Source organism: Pteropus medius, unplaced genomic scaffold (genome assembly GCF_902729225.1).
Source record: "Pteropus medius unplaced genomic scaffold, Ma_sr-lr_union100, whole genome shotgun sequence".
NCBI lineage: Eukaryota > Metazoa > Chordata > Mammalia > Chiroptera > Pteropodidae > Pteropus > Pteropus medius.
Genome location: NW_024356249.1, coordinates 13,911,573 through 13,934,655, shown reverse-complemented (window position 1 = coordinate 13,934,655; position 23,083 = coordinate 13,911,573). Strand labels below are relative to the sequence as shown.

Genomic DNA, 23,083 nt, shown 5'->3' with positions numbered 1-23,083 from the left:
TATCTGCTTTATAACTTTAAAGAAATTGACTAACATTTACGCTTCTCTCTTACATGTTCCTAGTTCTTATAAGTTTATACTTTTTTTTAATTCCTTTAATATCATTTTATCGAAGCTTGGAAAGTATTGTAGAGACTTTCATTTCTCTACCTAATTACCTATTCTCTCCTACTTCCTCACTAAGCAAACCTCTATCTTATTAAGGAGCAACAACATAAAACTTTAAACATGTATTTATCACACACTTGCAGCAGGATAAGTCATGTGACACAGTTCAAGTCAATGAGATGTGAATAGAAGTCACTAGGAGGGGTTTTCAGGGAAAACACCTGAAGGTGGCATACATGGGACATGCTCCTTTGACTTCTCCCTTCTTCCTACATGAGATGCAGACGTTATGCTAAAGGCTATTTAACCATTTTATCATCAAATGATAACAAGTTCATGATAAGATTAATGGAATGAAAGGGTAAAAGGAGCTTAGGTTCCTAATGAGATCACAGAGCCTCCATCCAACCCCTGTACAGTAATAAAGCAAAAATCAGTTCGGACTGAGAAAATAAAAATCTATCAGGCTAGAACAACAGGCACTAACAAAGTCAGCTATAAAGTTAACAGGAAACAAACAAAATGAATTTGCCTGAACTTTGAACGTGTCTTCCAATCCACATATGGATCCATTAGCAAAGAGTGGAAGTTTACTGGCTCAAGGAATTTGAGCAGAACTTATGATCCATCACTGTCTGACCATTAAGTTATGCTAATTAGGGGCAACACTTAGGAAACCAAACTCACACACAAAAAAGAAAACAACAATCAAAAAATTTAAAAATGAGCAGAGACATAAGTGGCTACATACTGTAAAAGAGACTGACTCTAAAGCAGGGTTTCTCTGCAACGGCACTATTGATATTTTGGACCAGATAATTCTTTGTTGTAGTGGGGGAGGTGGTTCCTATGCATTATAGGATACAGAAGACAGCATTCCTGTCATCTACCACAAGACAACAGTAGCGCCACCCCTCAAGTTACCAAATCAAAAATGTCTCTGGACAATGCAAATGTGCCCTTGGGGGCAAAATCACTACCAGTTGAGAACCACTGCTCTAATTAATTAATCCAAGGAAGTCACTAAACAAATACACAAACGTAAAATAGGTATAATACCAATCCTTGGAGTGAATGGGGACAGGATAAATATAAACATATAAGAACTAGGAACATGTAAGAGAGAAGAGTAAATGTCAGTCAATTTCTTTAAAGTTATAAAGCAGATGGATAAGTATTAACTTGATTTCCTTGAGCAGAGGTTGTGAAAATCAAAAGGCGCAAAATAAAGAGTTACCACAATATACTATCTAAAATGTTTGATTTTCAACAACAACAAAATTATCAGACATGCAAAGAAAGAAGACAGCATAACCAATATAGGAAGAAAAATAAAAGAGAATAGAAACTGCCTCTGAGGGGTCCCAGATATTGGACTTACCAAAGATGCAATGAACTAAAAGAAACAATATGTAAGAGTTAAAAGAAAGTAAGATGACAATGATTCATCAAATAGTATCAATAAAGAGACAGAGATGATAAAAGGAGAACAAAATGGAAATTTGGGGATTTAATAGTAGAAACTGAAATGAAAAATCACAGACAGGCTCAACGGCAGATGTGGACTGGCAAAAGAAAAAATGATAGGTGATAGATCATTAGAAATTTTCCACTCTGAAGAAGAGGGAAAAAAAAGCACATAAATGAACAGACTCAAAGACCTTCATCACACCATCAAGCAAACAAGCACACATAATAAACACTAAACAGAGTTCTTCAGACTGAAAAAAAAATGACACTAGATGTTCATTTTAATCCAAATGAGGAAATAAACAGCACCAGAAAATCTAATTCCGTAGGAAAATATAAAGACTATATTTTCCTTTTCTACTCTTAATTTATTTAAAAGACAATTGCATAAAACAATAATTATAAAAGGAATTATAGGGCTTAGAACATAGAATATACAAATTTCTATGCCAATGAGCACAAAGGAGGAAGGATGAAATTGGAGTTCTATTGGGGCAAGATTTCAATAATTGGTGGCTTTCAGTTAGCATAACTGTAAAGTATATTATAAATTGAGATGTATATTGTAATCCCTAGATTATACTTAGAGCAACCACTTAGGAAATGACTCAAAAATAATTTTAAAAAATAAAGCAACAATAAAAAAGACAACCCAATTAAAAATGGACAAAGGATCTAAAACTACATTTCTCCTAAGAATATATATTAGTTGCCAATAAGCACATGTAGAGATTTTCAATATCATTAGCCATTAGGGTACACAAATCAAAACCACAATGAGATGCTGCTGCCTCACACTCACTAGGCTGACTATAATCAAAAAGACAATAATGAGTGTTGTTGAGGATGTGGAGAAATTAGAATCCTCACATGCTAGTGGGACATAAAATAGTGCAGTTGCTTTGGAAAACAGTCTGGCAGTTCTTCAGAAAGGTTAAACATAGGCTTACCATATGATCTAGCAATTACACTCCTGGGCATATACCCAAGAGAAATGAAAACATAGGTCCACATAAAAATGTGTACACAAATTTTTATAGTAGCTTTATTCTTAATAGCTAATAAGTGGAAACAGCCCAAGTGTACATCAACCGATAAATGGACAAACTATAGTACATACATACATTGGCATATATACAATAGGTATATACAATTGAGTATATACAATATTATTCTGCAACACAAAAGAATGAAATATTGCTACATGTTACAATATGGATAAGCCTTGAAAACATTATACTAAGTAAAAGAAGTCAGTACGTAACAAAAGACTACATACTGTATGATTTCATGTATATAAAATGAATAGGCAAATCAGTAGAGGCAGAAAGTAGATTAGTGGTTGTCTAAGACAGAAAGGATTGACAGAAATAGGGAGTGACTGCTACTGGGTGCAGAATTTCTTTCTGGGATGATGATAATGTTCTAAAATTGTGATAATGGTTGCATAACTCTATATAGTAAAACTCTTTGAATTGCACACTTTTAAAAAAGTATACATTGTACTGAAAATAAAGGTTTTCAGTTGAAAAAGAAACAACAAAAGAATTAAAATGGCACACTAGAAAATATTTAACATAAAAGGCAGTAAAAAAACAGAGGAACAAGAAGAGACACACACATACAGAAAAGGATAGCAAAATGGCTGAACCTTATCAATAATCATATTAAATATAAATGTATCTAACACTCTGGTCAAAAGGCAGAGTTTGTTAGACTGGATAATAAGACAAGATCCAATTATATTCTATCCACAAGAGATACACACTAGATTCAAAGTCTCAAATAGGTTGAAAGTAAAAGGATAGAAAAAGAGAGACCATGCAAACAAAAACAGAAGAGTTGGTGTGGCTATATTAGTATCAGAGAAAATAGACTTTAATCACCTTTTGGTTTCTGGAGACCGCCCTAGGTGATTCTACTGCCACAAGTATTAAGGCCAAGAGACAGAGTGGTTAAGGCCAAGAGATAGAGAGGACAAAGCAAATAATGGCCAAAGGTAACACATAAAGCTTCTGGGATTCCCTGTGAGAAAGGACAGGACTAGGAGCATTAGGATTCTGGTTCCTTAAAGTGGGGGGCATTGGAGACAGACTGCTTCCACTATTAATAAAATGTGACTCACACTGACAAAGACTCTCTCCTTGACCAAACTCTGAGCAGGCTTCTCTGAACTCTTTTTCAACTACACCTCGACATTTGGTTTTCTGTGCTCCTCTTCGCATTGTTCAGTTTGGGTAAGAATCCTGCCAACCCAGTTTAATTAAACTCTCCAACCTCAATATCTGATCACTCTTAATATTCGATCAGGTTCCTCAACTTCCACCATTCCCCCAGATAATGCCTATACTGGCCGCCTTCAGTAAAAATCTTGTTATGTTTGGTTAGCCAGAATCCCTCTTTACCCCTGATGTTTTCTCTTAGTAATTTTCCATCCACTGACTCCCACCCTGCTTTGGCTATAAATTCCCACTTTTCCTTCTGTACTCTGAGTTGAGCCCAATCTCACTCCCCTACCACAAAACTCCATTGCAGCAGCCTCTCTTGAATCGTCTGCCTTACCATTTTTAACAAGTGTTATGAATAGTTTTTTTAACAACATTCATGTGGGTTATACCTCAAGCTAGAGTGGCTTAGGGAAACATACATAGATATACACAGAACTGACTCAGATATTTAATTATTATTACACCCATAATAAAAATTATCTTACCGCCGCTAATCTTTGAGCATGGTATTCCGCTGCTGTAAAATATCTTCCTGGTATTATCAGTTTATCAGTCATATTTGATACATACACACCAATTTTAGTCATCTGTGTAGATGTTGTATTTGTAGTCTGTTGAAGTTTTTTCCTCTGAAAAACTGTCTAAAATAAAAAGAACAAATATCTATTATATACATATACGTGGGTAAAGAGTATATTTTCCTATACATTTAAGTTAATTTTCTTTTATTATTTTAATAGCCAAATAATTCCTTAGAAGATTTATACTTTAGAGAGGTGTACAGCATAACATTTGCTGATTCCATAGCTTCAAACACCCATATTAAAAGATAAAAATATTACCTGGGTATCCCTACAAAACATATTGTTTCTTTCGAGAATTTTTTTAGGTACAGTTTGTGTTCCAGCATTGTGATATTCTATTCCTGTTACTTTATGTCTGAATCCACCAAGAAATGGTTTGTGAAAGTCGGATTTTATAACCTCAACAGCTACCTGCTGGTACTGATCAATGCCTGAGGAGACAAAACCAACAGTGAATGGAAGCTCAACTACAAAATGCCTCTAAAATACTTTAACTAAAAAACACTGAATAACTAACCAGTTTCTACTCTCACAGTTAAGACTTGAGAGGCATCACTTAATCTACCTATTCTTCTGACTGGATATAGATCTGGAAGTGAAGAGAAGATTTCCACTTGTACGACATCCTGCGGCTTAACTCCATGTTGTAGGAGAGTCTCATTATTTTTAGAAAGTATTCCTAAAATGAGATAAAATTATAGAAGTGTTGTGACAAAGAAATGACTATATGTACTCATTTTAAGGGGATGGAAAACATCAAAGGTGCTTACATAAAAACGCTGTTCAATTTTCAAATATTGATTGGTATCAAATACCAAGTATCGATGGAGTCCAGTGCTTGTTGTTAACGTTAGTAAGCTCCATAGTGGGAGAAGTTAAGGTGGTACTCCTGAGCAAGACACCAGCTTTACAAGTAAAGCTACAATTCTCAACTCATCAGAAATGCAAATACCTAAGAACTATGCAACTCTATTAACATTTAAGAATTAAAAATATTCTATAATATGAGCAAATTATATTCTAAATGCCAACTCTCTAAAAAATGACATTATACATGTAAGCACAGGACATATCCGTATCAGGGAAAACCTGATTATTTTAATACCCACCCCTCTCTCCAGCAGAAAGTGTTTATACTCAGAATTCCAAAGAATCCCTTCCTTTCTGTTTCTATAGTCAGAAATTCATATAAATTAATTCATGCCAAGGTGGAGTTAAGTCTCAGTTTTGTGCTAGAAAAAGTGTCCATCACTTTATTTTTGTGTTGTGTTGCTTCGAGTTCCACCCCCTTGCCATTGGCTTGTTCTATAAATTGACTCTAATTTTATTTCTCTACTTTAAGGCTTACAAAAATATATGTGTTACTGGCCACTCTTTGTGACATGGGAACTTTATTGATAGAATCTATATCAACCTTCTGATGTATGTCTTCCTAAATTACAATTAGGTATTGGAACATAGCAAAGGTTTTGTTATAGTCATTCTTAGAAATGTGTCAGGTACCACTAGTATTTTTTTTAGCTATGTTCAAGAAAACACAAAGATCTTGGAGTTTCAATTTCACACCCTAAATTCTTTTATTTTTCTGTTTTGTTCATTTATTTTGTTCTTTAGATTCCATATATGTGTGAGATCATATGGTATTTGTCTTTCTCTAATTTATTTCACTTATCATAATATCCTGCAGGTCCGTCCATGTTCATATCCTACATTCCTAACTTTAAAAAATAACATGTTATATGGGTTTTGTGATAGGCTGAAATAATCGCCCCAAAATATGTTCATGTCCTAATCCCCAGAACCTATGAATGTTATCTAATATGGCAAAAGTGACCGTAGATTTTAGTAAGGATTTTGACATGGAGAGAGTATCTTGTATTACCCAGGTGGGCCCTAACTATAATCACAAGTGCCCTTATAAGAGAAAGGAAGAGGGATATTTGACTACAGAGGAGAAGATATGACAGAAGCACGGATATGAAGATGGAGGAAGGAGCCACAAGCCAACAAATGCAAAGACTGCAACTCTGGAAGCTAGCAAAAGCAAGGAAGCAGATTCTTCCCAGAATCTTCAGAAGAACAGCCCTCCTGACACCTTGACTTTGCTCGAGTGAAACTGACTTAGGATTTCTGGCCTCCAGAAATGTAAGAAGTAATATGTTGCTTTAAGCTACTAAATGTGTGGTTAATTGTTACAACAGCCATAAGAACCGAACACAGATTCCCAGAGCCCTCTTCATTCCTCTACTTCTTTCTCTAGTAGGCTTAGTCCCACCAAACTTGAACTCCAGTTCTAATACCAGAAGAAATCACCTATCCTAGAGAGTGGTGGACATAGAATCCAGCTTTTTTATCATTGCTATTGACATAAGCCTGTTACCCAGTGGTGATGCCTTGTACTTACACACAAAGAAGAAAGATTATGAAGTACAAAGAGATTCTCAGGTACCACTGACAAGCTACTCCAGTCGTAACGTGTTCTCTCTTCTCCAGTTTTGAACTTCGCCTTCCAGTTAATGCCAAGCAGTCTCACATTTCCTTCTTGAAGTCACACCTATATTTAAGTTCAGACTCTGCCACTCATTAGCTATGTGAATTTGCACAAGTTCCCTGTGCTTTGGTTTCCTTCTCTCAAAAAAAGTTCCTAAAAATAGTATCTACCTCAAAAGGTTGTTATATGGATTGAATAACGTGATAATGCAGGCAGAACATTTTGTAGGACTAGCACACAGTAAATGCTCAATAAGTTATCATTATTACTACTTAAATTTCAGCTTTGTTTCCCTAACCAAGATTTAATAATAAGTTGTTTGAGTACACAAACATTATTAGAGCATATTCATTACAGTAGTTTTCAGAAAATAATTTTGAAACTGAACTGCTTGTTTTTCTCTGATTTGGCAAGGAGGAGGAACTCGGTAGGTGTGGCTTACTATTTTTTACTGCTTAGGATTTCCCCATACCAAAAAAAATGTTATTTCCCTGGAAACTTTCTGTGGCACCTTTATAAATTTAATATCAGAGCTTCTTAAACTAAAATATTAGCATTTGTGCAAACATATTCGATAGAATTTTATTTAGCTATGTTAGTCTGGTTAATTCCATCACAATTACAATGACTACATCTTCTCATGACATAAAGCTAATATAAAATGGGCTGCTTAATACTGCCCACAAAATATAAATAAACATGAGCATCATGGGAATGTGAATTGATGTGAATGTATGACGATTGGTAGATAAACCATTTTCAGCCCTCATCTTATTCTATCCATGCTCACTCATCCTCACTCCCCACATACAGTTTTCTTCCAGCCACGATTAATTTCTTACCACTTCCCAAGAGTCCCAGTTTTTCTCACCTTTCTGGGACTTAGCATGAGCACTACCACTTTTCTTAGATGAAGTTTTCTAGGATCTTCCAGGTTCTTTCCGCCCTGTTCACACAGTTTTTTGTGCCTATCTACATTAAAACGTTTACTCATTATGCGGAACTGTTACATGTATCTTTACTAGTCAGTAAACAACTTAAGAACAGGGATTTTTGTTTCATGTTTCTTTATATCTTCAGTTCTTAGCAAAGTATTAAAATCAAAGTGTGTCCTCAATAAAAATGCATTGAATGAATGAATGCATAACCACAATATCATGTGCAAACAGTAAATGTCAAGACACTTAGTTTGACAAATCAAAGATCTTGATTATTTACATGTAGAACTAAAGAAGTCTTGATAAGTTTTATGAGCCTCCAAACTTACCTGCATATCTTATCTGCAGCACATCAGGTGGGACATTTAATAGGTTTGAAAAATGATCCTTGAGGTATTTAAAAGTGCTGTCAATTTTAAAAGACATTATAACTTCCTGGCCCACGGGAAGAAGTACAGCTTTTACTGCAGATAAAAAAAAAGAAAGAAAGAAAGAAAGAAAGAATCATAGTCAAAAAGTAAGGGTCAGCAACCCACAGTCCACAAGCAGATAGAAAATTATGGGACAATTTTTAATGACATAGAATGCAGTTGCTTCTGCCATGTTCCCCCACTGCACTTCCACGATGAGAATTACTTTTCATTTTCTATGAGAAGTGACATTCGGTTGCGACCTTTTCCTTTGAAATTGATTTAGAATCTCAGGAGTTGGCATCAATGGTGAACACCTGCTCCCCCAACTCCAGCTCGAAGTTCAGATCTCCTTTCTATTCTCTGGCATGGGGATCAGTGCATACTCAGGATCACCTCCTCATGCAGAATGCCACAAGAAATGGAAAATAAAACTAAGCTACTCTGAAAGATTCCCAATATGTGCTACATATTACTCAGCTCTAAACATAGAAAACGTCTCAGAAAACCAAGCATTTTCTGTAGTATTAGAAAGGGAGAGCCTGAGTGCTCGAGAGTGCCCCTGAACTTAGAAATGCATACTTTGTTCACATATCGCTATCATCCATCAGTAAATCAGTGAGTGGCTATGAAGCTAAGAAAAACCAATCAAGACATTTTCAAAGAAAATTTTCTTTGACCTTGCAACCAAGTGATATCTAATACTAAGTCCATTCTTTTTCCTATAATTATTTATGTCTATAGTTGCCAAAGTGCAAAACAGAAAAATCATTGTTTTACAAATATCTAGAATAACTATTCACAAATCTACTTTTCAAAAGAATGGATATTATGTGGCTCACTCCCAACTTTATGAAATAGGAAATCAAAAACCTTTATATTTTTATTATTTACATTATATATTTTAACATTACATATTATATACTATATGTTATATATTATGTTATACTATATAATTTGTTACTATAAAATGATTATCTGTTCACAAATTATAGGAAATATAGTATTTAAAAACAATTATTAAGGGGTAAACTTTTTTTTATATCTACAGACTTTATATTTTAATGGAGATGTAATAAGTAAGATGGAGTACACAGTGCACACTATAGGCCAAAAAAGTTTTATATTTCTAGATGCCTGTCACGAGTTTTCATAATGTCAAATCAGACATTTATCAGTAACCTAGGATGAAATTCAACTAGGCACTGTTGATGCTAAGGTTCTTAGAGCTTGTTAAAACTTGTTTTCAGAGTTCTCTATCAACAAAGAGAACATGTGCACATATGTTAAATTATCAAAAGGCTGTTTTAATTATCTTGTGAATTCAAAATTCGATGATAAATTTAAAAATTTTCATAGCTGTAGCTTCCTAAGCTTTGGGGAGGGGAGATGTGTTAAAGAGTTGTGAGCCTCAGGAACTACAGGGCCAAGACAACTTTTTAAAAAATCACCATGTGTTTGTTATAAGCTACAATATCAGGGAATCACAGAAATATCAAAAATGGAGCCCAAATTTATACTGAATAATGAAACTGAAGAATAACAGCTTTAGTTAGGTATAATTGGGCTTGATTAATTTCTTCTCCTTCCACCTTTTCATTCTTTACTTATGTGGACACACCATACAAGGGTAAACTACCCCACTGCAACCAAAGGCTAAATTTTACCAGCCAAACTAAGCTGCTGTTATTGTTAATTGATGGTCCATGTTCTCCATCTTGTGGATGGAAACTCTCTCAAAACTTGTGGACAAGGGGAAGAAGGAGCAGTTGCTTAACCATACCGGTAGAATGGGTCTCTGTGTAACCACCTCTTTGTGGCTCCCCCTGTGCCTTGTTACCAAAAATGCAGTAATAACTTCCATATGCCATCAACATTATATCTTTAAAATTAACTTATAAGAAAAGACAATGATTTTTATGAAGCTAAGTATACGGTAACATTACACAGAAATTTGAAATTTGGAAAGATGTAAAAGCACCATAAACTGTGTACTGAGCACTGGTATGAAACTAGAAAATCGGGACTCAAGTTCCCATCCCACCACCTGCTAGCTATGTACAATTAATTCCAAACTGGCATGCAAAAAAATTATAATTACACTCGAGAATTTGCCTACCATTTTTCAAGATCATCAAACATTTTTAAAACCTACTTTATTTGGGAAAAGCAGATAAACATCCATTTAAAATTTAAAGATGTTCATTGATTTAGGGAGAGTAGATACTGCAGAATAGACAAGCTTCCCACATAGTTAAGAAATTCAAGTGGTATAGCTAGAGAAGTTTGGTGGACAGAGAAAGGGAAAGTAACATCAAGTATAAAACAAATCTTCAAGCAGAAACAAACAAGAAAAAGCAACCATTCTTCAAAATGAGGAAAGCAAATAGCCTGTCTTCCCTAGGTAATACCTGTTGCTAAAGAATCTTGCATCGATGTTTTCAGGGATTCCTTTACAGCCTTTATTTTATCCAGAAATGTCAGATAAGAATCATTTGAATACCGTTTGGTTGACTGCATTGCACTATCAAATTCAGATAGATACTGCTGTTCATGTGCTGGAGAATCTAAAACTTGTTCGGGTGACATAATCTCTTCCACGAGTTGTTCTTCATTGTTTGGTTCCAGGTTTGAAGTGCTCCTGTCATTCTGCTCTTCGACAAGTGTTTCATGGCCCCCACCAGAAGGTTCCGGTGCAGATTCATTTTCCTCAATTTGATCTGCCTCTAGCGCCTCTTGTGAGGGAGCTGGAATGTTGATCTCATAAGCACCATCACCTTCTGATGCATCAAGAGCATTCTGAGCATCAAATTCTTCCTCCTGTTCAGACATTTTCCTGAATTGAGAAAAATAAACACATTTACTATATACCAAATATCGAAAACCTACACCAAATATAAAATTCATTGCTTGTATGCTATAATGTTCATAATGTACTATAATTTTGCTCATTTTTTAAAAAATATTATCTTAGTAATGTCATCAGGTAAAAACATCAGTGAATTTTTAATAAAAACACCAATGAAAGTAAAAATACATAAAAAAACAGAACCTCAAAGCACAATTAATTTGAGAGAAATCTGTGAATATATTAAAAAATATTTTAAAGCAAAAAAAATGGCATAGGTGATAGAGACTCTGTTTATCTCTCTGGTGGCCAAATCAAAGTTGTGATGGAAACAAGGAGAAAACAGCAAGGAAAAATCACCTGAGATCTAGATGAACAAGCCATACAACTAGGGAGAAATCCACAAAATCACCTTGCAATGGAAGAAGGTAGGACAGGGCGAGGATGCGGGGCTGCCCCATCTGAGTGGCTGAGTGAGATGGAGTCTGCGGCAGCAGAAGATGCCTCTTCAAGGGGCCACGTCCGCGAGCGGATTTTCGCAGTGACGGACCTGCTCGCTCTGAGCACCAGTGCTGACTCGGCTGCACAGGGGGTACCAGGGACTTACAGGGAGACACTGTTGGAGTGAAGTCGCTTGTTTATACAGAAGTGCTGGCAGTATCTATTGTTCCCTGTTGAGCTCTCCCCACTCCCAGTGCATCATACTGCCGCCATAGCCATGACGTCATCAAACTGGATAACAGAGGTCGCTCTGCCCAGAGGATTCCCTGAAACCCTGCCTCCTCCAACTTGCCTCCCCACCCAAGCCACATCCAGGTGTATACTCAGGGAGTCAGGTGCTCCTTGCTAAGAAGTGCCTCACACTGGAGGTAGCTGGCCTCGGTTTCTGGTGTGGCCTTTTGAGGCAACTATAAGCATAGCATCTGTGGATTGCCTGCTGAATCTTAACAGGTGGCCCCTGTTAAGGGGTAGAGGCTTGGGCTAAGTTTGGCCTGCAGCTGAACCCCTCTCAGGACTGTGCCACTGGACAGACACCTACTTCATAAATCCACACTAATAAGACTGGGAGACTTAGGAGCTTTGCTTAGCACATAGAAACAGACATGGAAAGACAGCCAAAATGGGAAGACAAAGAAGCAGAAACCGTATGACAGAACAGAACAGAGATCCAGATATAAAGAAATCAAGTAATCTAACAGATGTAGAGTTCAAAACACTGGTTATAAAGATGCTCAGTGAATTTTTGGAAAGTGTAGAGAACTTCAACAGAACTTTAAAGAGATAAAAAACATAAAAAATGGAAATGGAAATAAAAGGGAACCAGTCTGAAATGAAGAACACAAAATCTGAGATAAGAAGTATTTTAAATGGAATAATAATCAAAGTGAATAAAGGATCAAATGCCCTATCTAGAGGATGGAAAAGCCAAGGACATTCAATCAGAATGGCAAAAGATAAGATGCCAAGACTATAAAAATAGTTTAAGGAGCATATGGGACACTATTAAGGGTCAAATAGCTGTCTGATAAGTATAACTGAAGAAAATCAAGATGTTGAACAGCTGTTTGAAGAAATAATGATGGAAAATTTTCCTAATCTGGTGAAAGAAATGGACATAAAACTCAGGAAGCTCAGAGAATTCCAATAATCAGGGATCCAAAGAGGCCTACACCGAGATACATCAAAACTAAAATGCCAAAGGTTAAATACAAAGAAAGAATATTAAAAGCAGCAAGAGAAAAACAAATAATTACATATAAGGGAACACCCATAAGACTGGCAGCTGATTTTTCAAAAGAAACTATGCAAGACAAAAGGGCTTGCCAAAAAATATTCGACAGGATGAAGACCCAGGATCTACAACCAAGAATACTTTATCCAGCAAAGCTATCATCTAGAGTTGAAGGACAGATAAAGAGCTTCCCAGATAAAAATAAGCTTAAAGGAATATATCACCACCAAGCCAGTATTACAGGAAATGTTGGAGGGACTTCTTTTAAGAAGAAAAAATACAAAAGATTCACTTCAGATTAAAAGACACACACAGACTAAAAGGAAGGAGATGGAAAAAGATATTGCTTTGATGGACCTAGAAGGTATTTAAGTCAGACAGAGAAAAATAAACAGTATATTCTTTCACTTATATGCAGAATCTAAGAAATAAAAGGAACAAACTAATCAAAAACAGACTCACAAATATAGTGGACAATTTGGAGATGGACAGAGGGGAGAGGGATTTAGGGGCTGAAAGAATGGGGTGAAGGGTTAAAGAAGGACAAATTAGTAGCTGATGGATGATCACGGGGATGGAGAACATGGTATAGGGAATGCAGTTAGCCTTAATACATTGGCTAGGTGAAGGGTCAAGGGAGAGAGGGAGCAATTGGGAGGATCGTTTTATGAACTATATAGATGTCTAACCAATGTACTGTATACTTGAAACTAATTAAAATAAGATAAGGATGTGAAAAATATAAGAGATTAAGAGCCATGGAAAAGAGAAAGTGTAGCATATTTTTCTGCTCAGCATATATCTTGCTGTGAGCTAAGAATGGGTTTGTATTGCTAAAATAAAAAAATAAATAAAGAATATGCAACAGAGACTGCGTGTGACCTGTGAAGCCCTTTTCAGAAGAAGTCTGCCAGCCCCTGATCTGCATATGTCAAATTGGAGTCTCTGAAGAAAACAGAAAGGTGGAAGAAAGAAAATATTTTAAAAGGTAGTGACTGAGAATTTCTTAAAACTGATGAAAAATATGGAGCCACAGATCCAGGAAATACAATATAAATATATACCTAACAAGATAAATAAAAATAATTCATAGTCATATACATTGTAATTAAATTACAGAATAACAAAGACAGATAAGGTCTGGAAAGCAAACAATGATAAAGGACATACCATCTACTGCTCCGAATCATATTAATTTGCTGACATTAATATAAAGGCAAGAAAAGTAAAATAACTGCAGATTTCTCATCAAAGAATAAAAACCAAGGCAACGATGAGATAGCTATCAACCTAGAATTGTGCATCCAGTGAAACTATCTTTTAAGAAAGATATAGAAGCATTTAGAAATAAGTTATCATCAAGATATCTTTTCTAAAGGAACTTCTAAAGGATATACTTGAAGGAAGAAATGGGCCCAAAGGAAGTCCAAAGTGCAAGAAGGAAAGGCGACTGAATAAATCATAAACATAAGGGTAGACCCAAACAAATACTGTCAACACAAAATAATAGTAGAAAATTGAAATATTAGACAAAATATGTAACAGAGAAGGGAAAGATGAGAATAAACTATTCTCAAAAACTTATACTGTTTACAAAATTGAGGGATGTGATATTCTTAACCCTCAACTTTGTTAAATTAAATATGCATCGTTAAATTTCAAGTACAACAAACAAAATAACTAAAATAAAGTTCTGACATGTAAAACAATAAAGAGGAAAGAAAGTGAAATGAGATAAAACTGAACAGAAACTCAATTTTTAAAAAATTCAAGAACCCTCTCTAAGCTCTCATTCGCCAAAAAAAAAAAAAAAAAAAAAATCTTTCCTTGGTTATTTTCTCCCTTAACAGAGCTTAATGGCCTGATCAGAAAGAAAGTAACATAAAGTAGCCCTAACTCCTGGAGAGTCTGAGGTAATGCTCTTATTTTTATCTGGTGGGTCATCCTCTAAATCAGCAATGGCAACAAAATCAAAAACATCTGCTCTTCAAAAAACACAACTTAAAGAATAAAAAGACAAACCATAGGGAGATGATTTTTTTTACAAAACTCATACCTGATAAAGGATTTGTATCCAGAATACATAGAGAATTCTCAAAACTCAATAAGAAAAAAATATCAGTAAAAAATGAGTAAGAGATTTCAATAGATATGTCACGAAAGAACATATCCAGAAGGCAAAATAAGCAGGGCCAGGACTAGGCTAAGACAAGTCTGGTGCCTGCACTGCTCAACACACACTCTTGAGCCTGAGAATAAATGCCTCCTAAGATTTTGTACTTAGTTGTCTCAATTGCCTCACTAGTCGTGGCCTTGAGAACGAGTACATGAAATGATGGTCAGTGTTATTAGTCATTAGAGAAATACAACTTCAAATCACAATGAAAATCCACTAAACACCTATTGAAATAGTTAATATATTATTTTAGCCCAACAATATCAAGTTCTAGTGAGAATGAAGACAAGTAGCTTTTAGAGTTGATGGTGAAAATGAAAATTAGTACAGGATTTGGAATAATTATTGGTCAGTTTTCTTACAAAATTAAACACATACTTTTCCTATGACCTAGCAATCTGTGTCCTTTACCCAAGTAGGATGAAAAACTACATTCCCACAAAACCTGTACACGAAAGTTTAGAAAGCCTCTATTCTTAATCACCAAAGACCTGAAACAACACAAATGTTCCTTACCTGATGAATGGATACACATACTGTGATTCATTCATAAAATGGACTACTACTCATCAATAAAAAGGAATAAACTTAATACACACAACAATATGGATGAATCTCGAATTACGCTAAGTGAAGAAGCCAAATCTACAGGCTACATACTGTCTGATAAGTGAAAAAGTAAAGATGTTGGTGCATAAACTCGAGTTCCCAGGGTGAAATCCAAAACTGCCCACCTACACGGAGGGAAAGGAGAGATTGAAAAAAAGAGGCAGACCACTCCAGATAGTAGCATCTAGCACAGTGAGGGACCTCCAAGGAGAGGGGAGAAGGTAAGGATGCTCTGATTGCCCAGTCCAGTTCGAGGGTCAACACAAGGTCACATCCTCGACCTCCAAAAGCACAGACCAGTACGTACAATGTTTCAGGTACTAGTATATATTTGTACATGTATAGAATATCTCTGGAAGGTGAACTGGAGAACGGGGCAGTGGGAGAGTAAATGGGTGGAAGGCAGATTCTCACTGTTTATTCTTTTACTGTTTATTTTTTTAAATTATATTTATGTATTATCTATTCAAAATTAAATGTTTTAATCTTAAAATTTGTTTTAAAAGAAACAGCAGTCTCTATTATGATTGCATACAAAAAAAAAAAAATCCCCCTTTCACTACAAATGCATTATTTTCTTGACAGATCTAGAATGTTAGTGTTAGTAAGGAAGGATTTAGTTTTGCCTTCTAGCAAATAGACGTGTTAAGTTTTAAAGTTTTTTAAGAAGCAAAGACCATGGGTGGAGAGGCGAGTGCCAGTGAGGAAAGACAATGGTCACCACAGACGACTAAATGTTTTCTACTGCCATACATTTTGTTTCTATACTATTACCGTGAAAAGCACGGGGCGCGGGGCGAGGTGTGCCTCCTAGCTTGATACTGCTGCTGCTGAATCCCAGCTCAGAGATTCGGAGCCAGAAATGAAACCAAGAAAGAAGGGGAGCTTTGCACGGCTTTGAAAGTAAAAGTGGAACATTCCCGACGGCCAAGCAGCCCACAGAGCCCAGGAGGCATAAGCGCCCGGCACATAGTCCTCGGAGTCACTGGCTCAAGGCCGGTCTAAGGGTTGGGCCAGGAGAGGGCAGCCAGAACCTGTCCTCCTACCTGACTAATTATGCAGCTACTCCGGTCGAAGAGGCTCCTTAGGCTCCCAGAAACAAGCATCCATGCTCGGCACTCTCTGTTGCCGACAGTATCCTAGCAACGACCACAGCACCGCCTCCTCCCGCCTCGGCACCACTCCCGCGAGAGGCGGCGGTTTTCCGCCTGGGAAAGGAAGGCCACGGAGGGCTGTGGAGTCTGGGGATCGATGGGGCGGGGGGATTCGAGGGGCGGGGCAGGGCGATTCGAGGGACGGGGTGGAGCAAGGGGCGAAGAGAGTAGTTACCTACTCGTTAGATCTGAAAGTGACTGGACTCCAATAACCACTCTCCAAGATTCCTTTTACATTTGTGAAAGGGAACAGTTCTCCGAACCAAACATTGAAAGCAATTTACTCCTATAGATATGAAAAACCAGGGTTATAGAAAATATAACTGTGAAATGAACACTTTGACAAAGGAAAACGCCGTACAACAGTAGGTAACTACTGACTTTTGTTATATTTATAACTTGGCTCCCAACTTCCTGGCATACAAAGAGAAAAGGGGGACAGAAGCTATTAAATAAGTCCCCTTTTAAGTGAGGAGAAGCAAAGCTTTTGTTAATCATTGAATTATAAAGGGTTTTTTTTTTCCCACTATAAATTCTTCAAATTGAGAGGGTTTTTAAAGAATGGAGGGAAAGTATCATTTGTGTTCCTACTGCAAATGTGGTAACAAACTTAATGTGTCTATCTCATAATAATAGCTAATTTATTAAGTATTATTTGTTACTAAGCACTTTATATTTCCAATTTAACCTTATAGAGATTTTATTAAGGAAAAACTGTGATTAGCTCCATTTTATTAACCAGGAAACTAAGGTTTAGAGAGGTTTAGTGAGGGATCCAGGATTAAATCCAGCAGTCTGACTCCAGAGCCTCAATTTTAAACCACTATTCTACACTACATTGTTTGATTTAATACACTTAGCTATTTAAAAATGATGTAAGATTAATAAAATTAAAATTTTTGTTATATATAGTACAGGTCCACTCCTTCATAAGTCTGTCTTCCTTTTTTTATATCATTCTTTTGGCATTGTGTTATCTCTCAATAACTTCCTAATGTCTACTTTTTCAGTTTTCATCCTATTTTAAAAAGTATATTTATTATTAGAATGATATAAAATATATATCTCCAGATGAAAGTCTTTAATAATGGTTTTAAAATAAAGCAAATGCATTTAAATCACTGCATGAATCCACATATTTATGAAGAGCAGAGAAAAAAGAGAAAAGGAGCATTCAGATAACCATTAGGGTTAGTCTTTCATGGGTAAATCAGGTATATGAGGTGTGAAGACACGTGCTTCCAAACACTCCCCACTCCCATCCCCAAAATCATAGTGTGTCTTAATTTTATTAGTAATGAGAATCCCGCTGGTTTTAAACACTCACCTTTCTTTCTGGGTCTCTGCTTTAAAATTTATCATCCACAGCCCTCCACGTTAGGGATAGTAATAAAAAAACTGGGTTTAGGCATAGAAACAGGAGATGGAGGAAAGAAAATCTAATGGTAGAGAACTTCAAGTACTTCACAGTGTAAAATGTGACTAGAAACCTAGTATATGTTCACATTTTATTTATAGTTTGCTGTGAAGATGATCTTATACAACTATATAAGCTTAACTTAATTGGTAGGCTTCCCAGGTAATCATTCTGGTTATTAGCATATCAAAATTACACACACACATACACACACTGTCGTTATTTGCTTATATAAAGATAAATGCAAGCTGAAAACAACCAATAGGAAAGACTCCATTCTAAAACTGGAAAAGTAATTTTACATTATTTTCTATTTACTTTTCACAACAAACCTATACATTTTCTCATGACTTATTGCCCAAAATGAGTTATCTTTATTCTCATGAAACACCTACCTTTATCTTAGCCTTTATTTATAATGATTTCTTTTAATGTGTTTTTATTTTTACAAAGATGCCACCTAGTGGCTTTACAAAATCAAGCATTTCAAAGTATTTCTCGTTACTTCAGGCTACAATGTGTTTTCATATAAATGAATGAATTAAAAAAAAAATAGAATAATTTAGTAGAACAAGGATTTAAAATTATGCTTTGGAAATTATCTATGTGTATTAAATTTGGATCATAATACCTCGTAAAGAAAATGGAAATACAGATAGTATTTCCAGTCTCTATTCTATAACTATAAGGGACTGGTTATTGAAATTCAGGGTTTTCCCATTTTTGAAAGGTCATATGGGCATATACTGTATATTCTGTGACACATTCAGTGGGTTTGGAGAAGTAGAATCAGAGAAGCATAATCAAATACATTAATATGTTTGCAGCAAAATAGATTCATATTCACATTAAAGTGGGATAAAGGCCACTAATAGTCTTATGTCAATTCTTGTCAGATTTTACTTCCAATAAGTCATGAAAAAAATTTGTTTTCAAACATTTTTGGAGTTTGGAATTTAGATAGGAAATTTTGAATGTTTTATCCTGAGGAAAAGAAGTAACACTTCCGTTAAAAAAAAAAAAGTAAAATGAAATATTGTCATAAAATAGTAATGTTTATCTTTAGAAATGCCTACAAGGTTCACCTGAAAAAAATATTTGAAGATCATAAGAAATCCCTCCCAAAAATCTCTGCAATGCTTTTCATTTATAGAGTTATATATAGAAAAAAGCTATTCTACCATAAATTACATTTAAGTACATTGAAAAAAATTAGCTAAAATAAACCTAAAGATCTCTTTGAAAATGCATTATTAGCAATGCATGGCAAGATAAATTTAAATTCTCCAGCACACTCAAAAAAAATTTTTTTAACCTTTTTTTTTTCAATTTCTACGTATAATGCATCATGTTCCCTTTCCTGTCTCTGTGTTTATGGAAGCACGTGTTGAGATGGCACCATCTCAGCTGAGATCCTGTGTTTGACTTTTTTGAGCACTGTCAAACCTCATTAGACATGTAATATAAGAATAAGAAGAATAAGAAACAAACTTTCATTAAGACTTTGGGATTTAGGGGTAGCCTATGATAATTCACTACTTTTCTCACTAATTTCTTTCACTAACTAGTTTTGGCTTATTATCTCTAAATACATACTTTTGAACAAATTTCTCCAGTACCTACTAATAATTCAAATCCCATATCATACCCCCACTTTGATTTCTTGTAAATTATATTTAAAATAAACCTCTTTATCCTCTTCTAAACCAAACTCTTCTCATTTACCATTTTTTCTCAGAGTATTACTATTATGATAGGCTGCAAACCCACTGAGTACCAAGTTTTAAAGGAAATTCTGCCCTCAGATGCAAACCACTCAGAGTTTACAACTTGGAACTTTACTCGAGACTCCAGAATAGGTTTGCATAGGTTTTTTTTTAACTTGTTTCTTTACATAACTATGGATGGAGGCTGGGAAGAAAAAGAAAAAGCTGATATTAGCCTACAGGTGAGAATTTTCTTATACAGAATATTGTTATTTTCTCCCTTTGAGAAAGAAAACTTGAAGCCTGATATAAATAACTGGGGAAATGCAACAAGAGCTCGAAAGTCCGCTTTGCAATTGGAGAACATTAAGGTCTTGCAAAATCGGAAGATCTTGGCTTCTGAGAATAGTGAAACCGATCTCTTAAGACTTCATGGGGAAGTTCCTGGATAAATGGAAGAACACAGACTATCTGGAATATCATCTTTACTGTCCAAAGGAATTAGGAAATCTGGCCCGACGGGAATTCTGCCTGGAAAGCCCGCTGAAGGAAGCATCAGGTGAAGAGATTTAACTTCTTGAGGCAAAATGGCAAGTCTTCCCATTGTGGTATGTCCAGGCCAGAATCTTGACCTCCATTTGACAGAAGATGGCTTTCCTTTTTATCTAGGATCCTAATCTTCGTTGTTGTGCTTGAAAATAAACATGCTTTGCATTATAACAACAAAAAAAAGTTCAATTAGTTTCACCTAACTGCACTTTAAGATTAGAAAAGGAAATAATCAGAATAAGCTTCTTTCATCCTCCAGTTCTAAGGAAAACACAGAGGGAGGGGGAAAAACATGGAGAGTGAAGGGACACAGTGAAATCTGAGGCCTGGTGGCCCATGGATGCCACTAATGGCATCATGTTCTTTCTATTCAGATGACAGAAACTTCTCCTGGTGTAAAAAAGATGGCAACCCTCAGAGCTGAGCAAGTTGGTGCTACATATCCTATTTGCCCAGGACGGTCACAGTTTATCTGTTATCCTTCTGAAATTATGAAGACTTCCTTTCATTCTCAAAATCATTACGGGTTGAATAAAAAGAAAATCATATGGTTATACAGATATAACCCATTTTCACACCCAAGGAAAGAATGCCCGGAAATTTGAATATTCTGCACTCATCCAGATAGGTGAAATGGGGCATCGATTTGCTGCCTTATTTTTTTTTTTTTACAAAGTTCAAACTGATTAGCTTCTTTTTCTTTTGAAGTGTCTGGAGTATGATAATTTGAATAAAACATATGAGAAGCCTACAGAGAATTGAAATGGGCCATTCTGAAAATAATTCAAATTAGTCTAGAAGCCATTCAGCAATGCTGAAGGTCTTTAAATAGAATTTAATTTCCAATTGATCAGGAAAGCTTAATCTGAAAGTTTATAGGAAGCAACCGGTAAACATTGATGGGGTAAAGAAAACTGAGTGTAAGGTTGTTTGGGCAGTTAGAATGGCAGTAAATGTAAAAGAATAATAGACCACAGTGCAATGCCTTTTAGATACCTACCCCATTAGCTGCCTGTGATCCATGTGAATATATTCGCAGGAAATGAAATCCTGTTTACTACCTCTGTTCGCATTTGTTCTTTATAGGTACTTTGACAGAAAAAGTCAAGAAAGCAGGGTCTAGGTTCTTTTGGTGCAGCCCATACAGTACATGCAGGAGTGACAGCATCATATGCATTCATAAGGAAAAATATAATGGTTAGGAGGAGTCAGAGTTCTGGAGCAAGTCTCTCTAGGTTCAGAATGTAGCTCCACATCTTACTAGTTATGTCACCTTGGGTACGTTATCATACCATCTCTTTGCCTCAGTTTCTCAGGATCTCCACATCGCACAATTGCAGTGGAGCACTACTCACTGAATTCTGGTTTCCTTATCTGGAAAATGGAGATAATTTGCAGGATCTTCCTCTTAGACTAGTAGTGCAGATTTAATGAGTGAAATTAGTCAAGTACTTAGAACAGTACCTGGCAAACATTAACAAATATTAGCTATTATTATTATTATTACATTATTACTAAGACCCTGCCAGAACCTGCAGCTGGGGAAAACCTTGAGCCACATCCTCCAGCCTACAGAAACAATGGAGCAGACAGAACCATAGTTGCAGGAGATAAGCAGGCCCAGGGAGTTTCTAAAGTCATGCATGTGCATTAGTTAAAAAAGGTGTCCTATAGTCAACTTTCCCTCATTATCATAGTAAGAAGCACTCCCCGCTAAGTGGAGATTAAGATGCTAATGAGACATGCTACCCAGGATACAGCATATTGGTATAGGGAAAGACCAGCCTCAACATACTTTGGGAGAGAAAAAGGAAAGGGTAAGGGGAGGGCTCCAACCCCAAGAGCCTATACAACTCCTGGGGAACCACATCCATTCTCTTTCGGAGTGACTCCCTTAGTACAAGTTTTCACTTTAATAAACTTTTCTCTCTGCAAAAGTTTTACCCACTCCTTGATTTCCTAAGAGGGGCAAGGACCCCTGTGCCGGAAACAGTTACTATTGCACAACTAGCATTTCTAATGCAGACATCAATAAGGTCCCCTTTTATTAACAGCCACAGGAGCTCCGTTGGTGAAATATATACAATGCCCAAGAACAATGGGAGAAGTGGGGCTGAGAGTATAACAGAGGCACATCAAGCCAGCTTTCTGTTTTTATGTGCCCAAAGGACTAAAAAAAAAGGCTGGTTAGTAAATTAGCTTGAAAGCATCTATGCAAACATGCTTTAGGATATTATTTTCTTACTAATTCTGATGTATTATATATTAAATTATGTATTATATATTAAAACAAATGTTTAGAACTGAAAAGGAAGTTATAAATCACAAACTCTACTTTTTACAGAGAAGGAAATAAGCCATCCTGAGAGGTTAACTTGCCTCCCCTAGTCACTGAGTTCATGATGGCACTAGAAGCATGGGAATGAGAACCCCTGGACTTCTGACTCTCCCTCTAATGCTTTCCCACTTCCCCCACAGGTTTCCCTTAGTCTGACTGCTGAAAAGTAACTCAACCCACCTCATTAATACTTATTTAGCATTCAATTTACAACTCTGCAAGAGAAAAAATATATTGGAAAAAGAAAAATACAATTTTTTTCTCATTCTGAAAATTCTAAGATTCTACTTTGCCACAAGAAATAGAAACACACACACACACAAAC

The 23,083-nt window shown here is 35.9% G+C and overlaps 1 protein-coding gene and 1 long non-coding RNA gene across 5 annotated transcripts in view; one reads left to right on the top strand and one right to left on the bottom strand.

Annotated features, from left to right (window-relative positions):
• The window catches only part of IQUB (IQ motif and ubiquitin domain containing), a 109,993-nt gene extending 92,938 nt beyond the window's left edge, over positions 1 to 17,055 (bottom strand). For 2 of the 4 annotated variants that reach the window (XM_039861061.1, XM_039861058.1), the window contains exons 1-6: positions 16,641 to 16,800; positions 10,641 to 11,065; positions 8,149 to 8,283; positions 4,908 to 5,069; positions 4,649 to 4,821; positions 4,292 to 4,447 (exon numbers count right to left, since the gene is read on the bottom strand). In XM_039861061.1, the coding sequence (XP_039716995.1) occupies positions 4,292 to 4,447; positions 4,649 to 4,821; positions 4,908 to 5,069; positions 8,149 to 8,283; positions 10,641 to 11,061 (1,047 nt within the window). In that variant the 5' untranslated portion in view covers positions 11,062 to 11,065; positions 16,641 to 16,800. Of the gene's footprint in view, positions 1 to 4,291; positions 4,448 to 4,648; positions 4,822 to 4,907; positions 5,070 to 8,148; positions 8,284 to 10,640; positions 11,066 to 16,368; positions 16,592 to 16,640; positions 16,801 to 16,923 lie in introns of those variants that run through there. The other 2 variants (XM_039861059.1, XM_039861060.1) reach the window with 2 other exon arrangements.
• On the top strand, positions 17,005 to 20,601 carry LOC120601259 (uncharacterized). Its single transcript, XR_005652414.1, has 2 exons — positions 17,005 to 17,117; positions 20,159 to 20,601. It is a non-coding gene; the product is annotated as an uncharacterized LOC120601259 (long non-coding RNA).
• Positions 20,602 to 23,083: the final 2,482 nt, after the last annotated feature.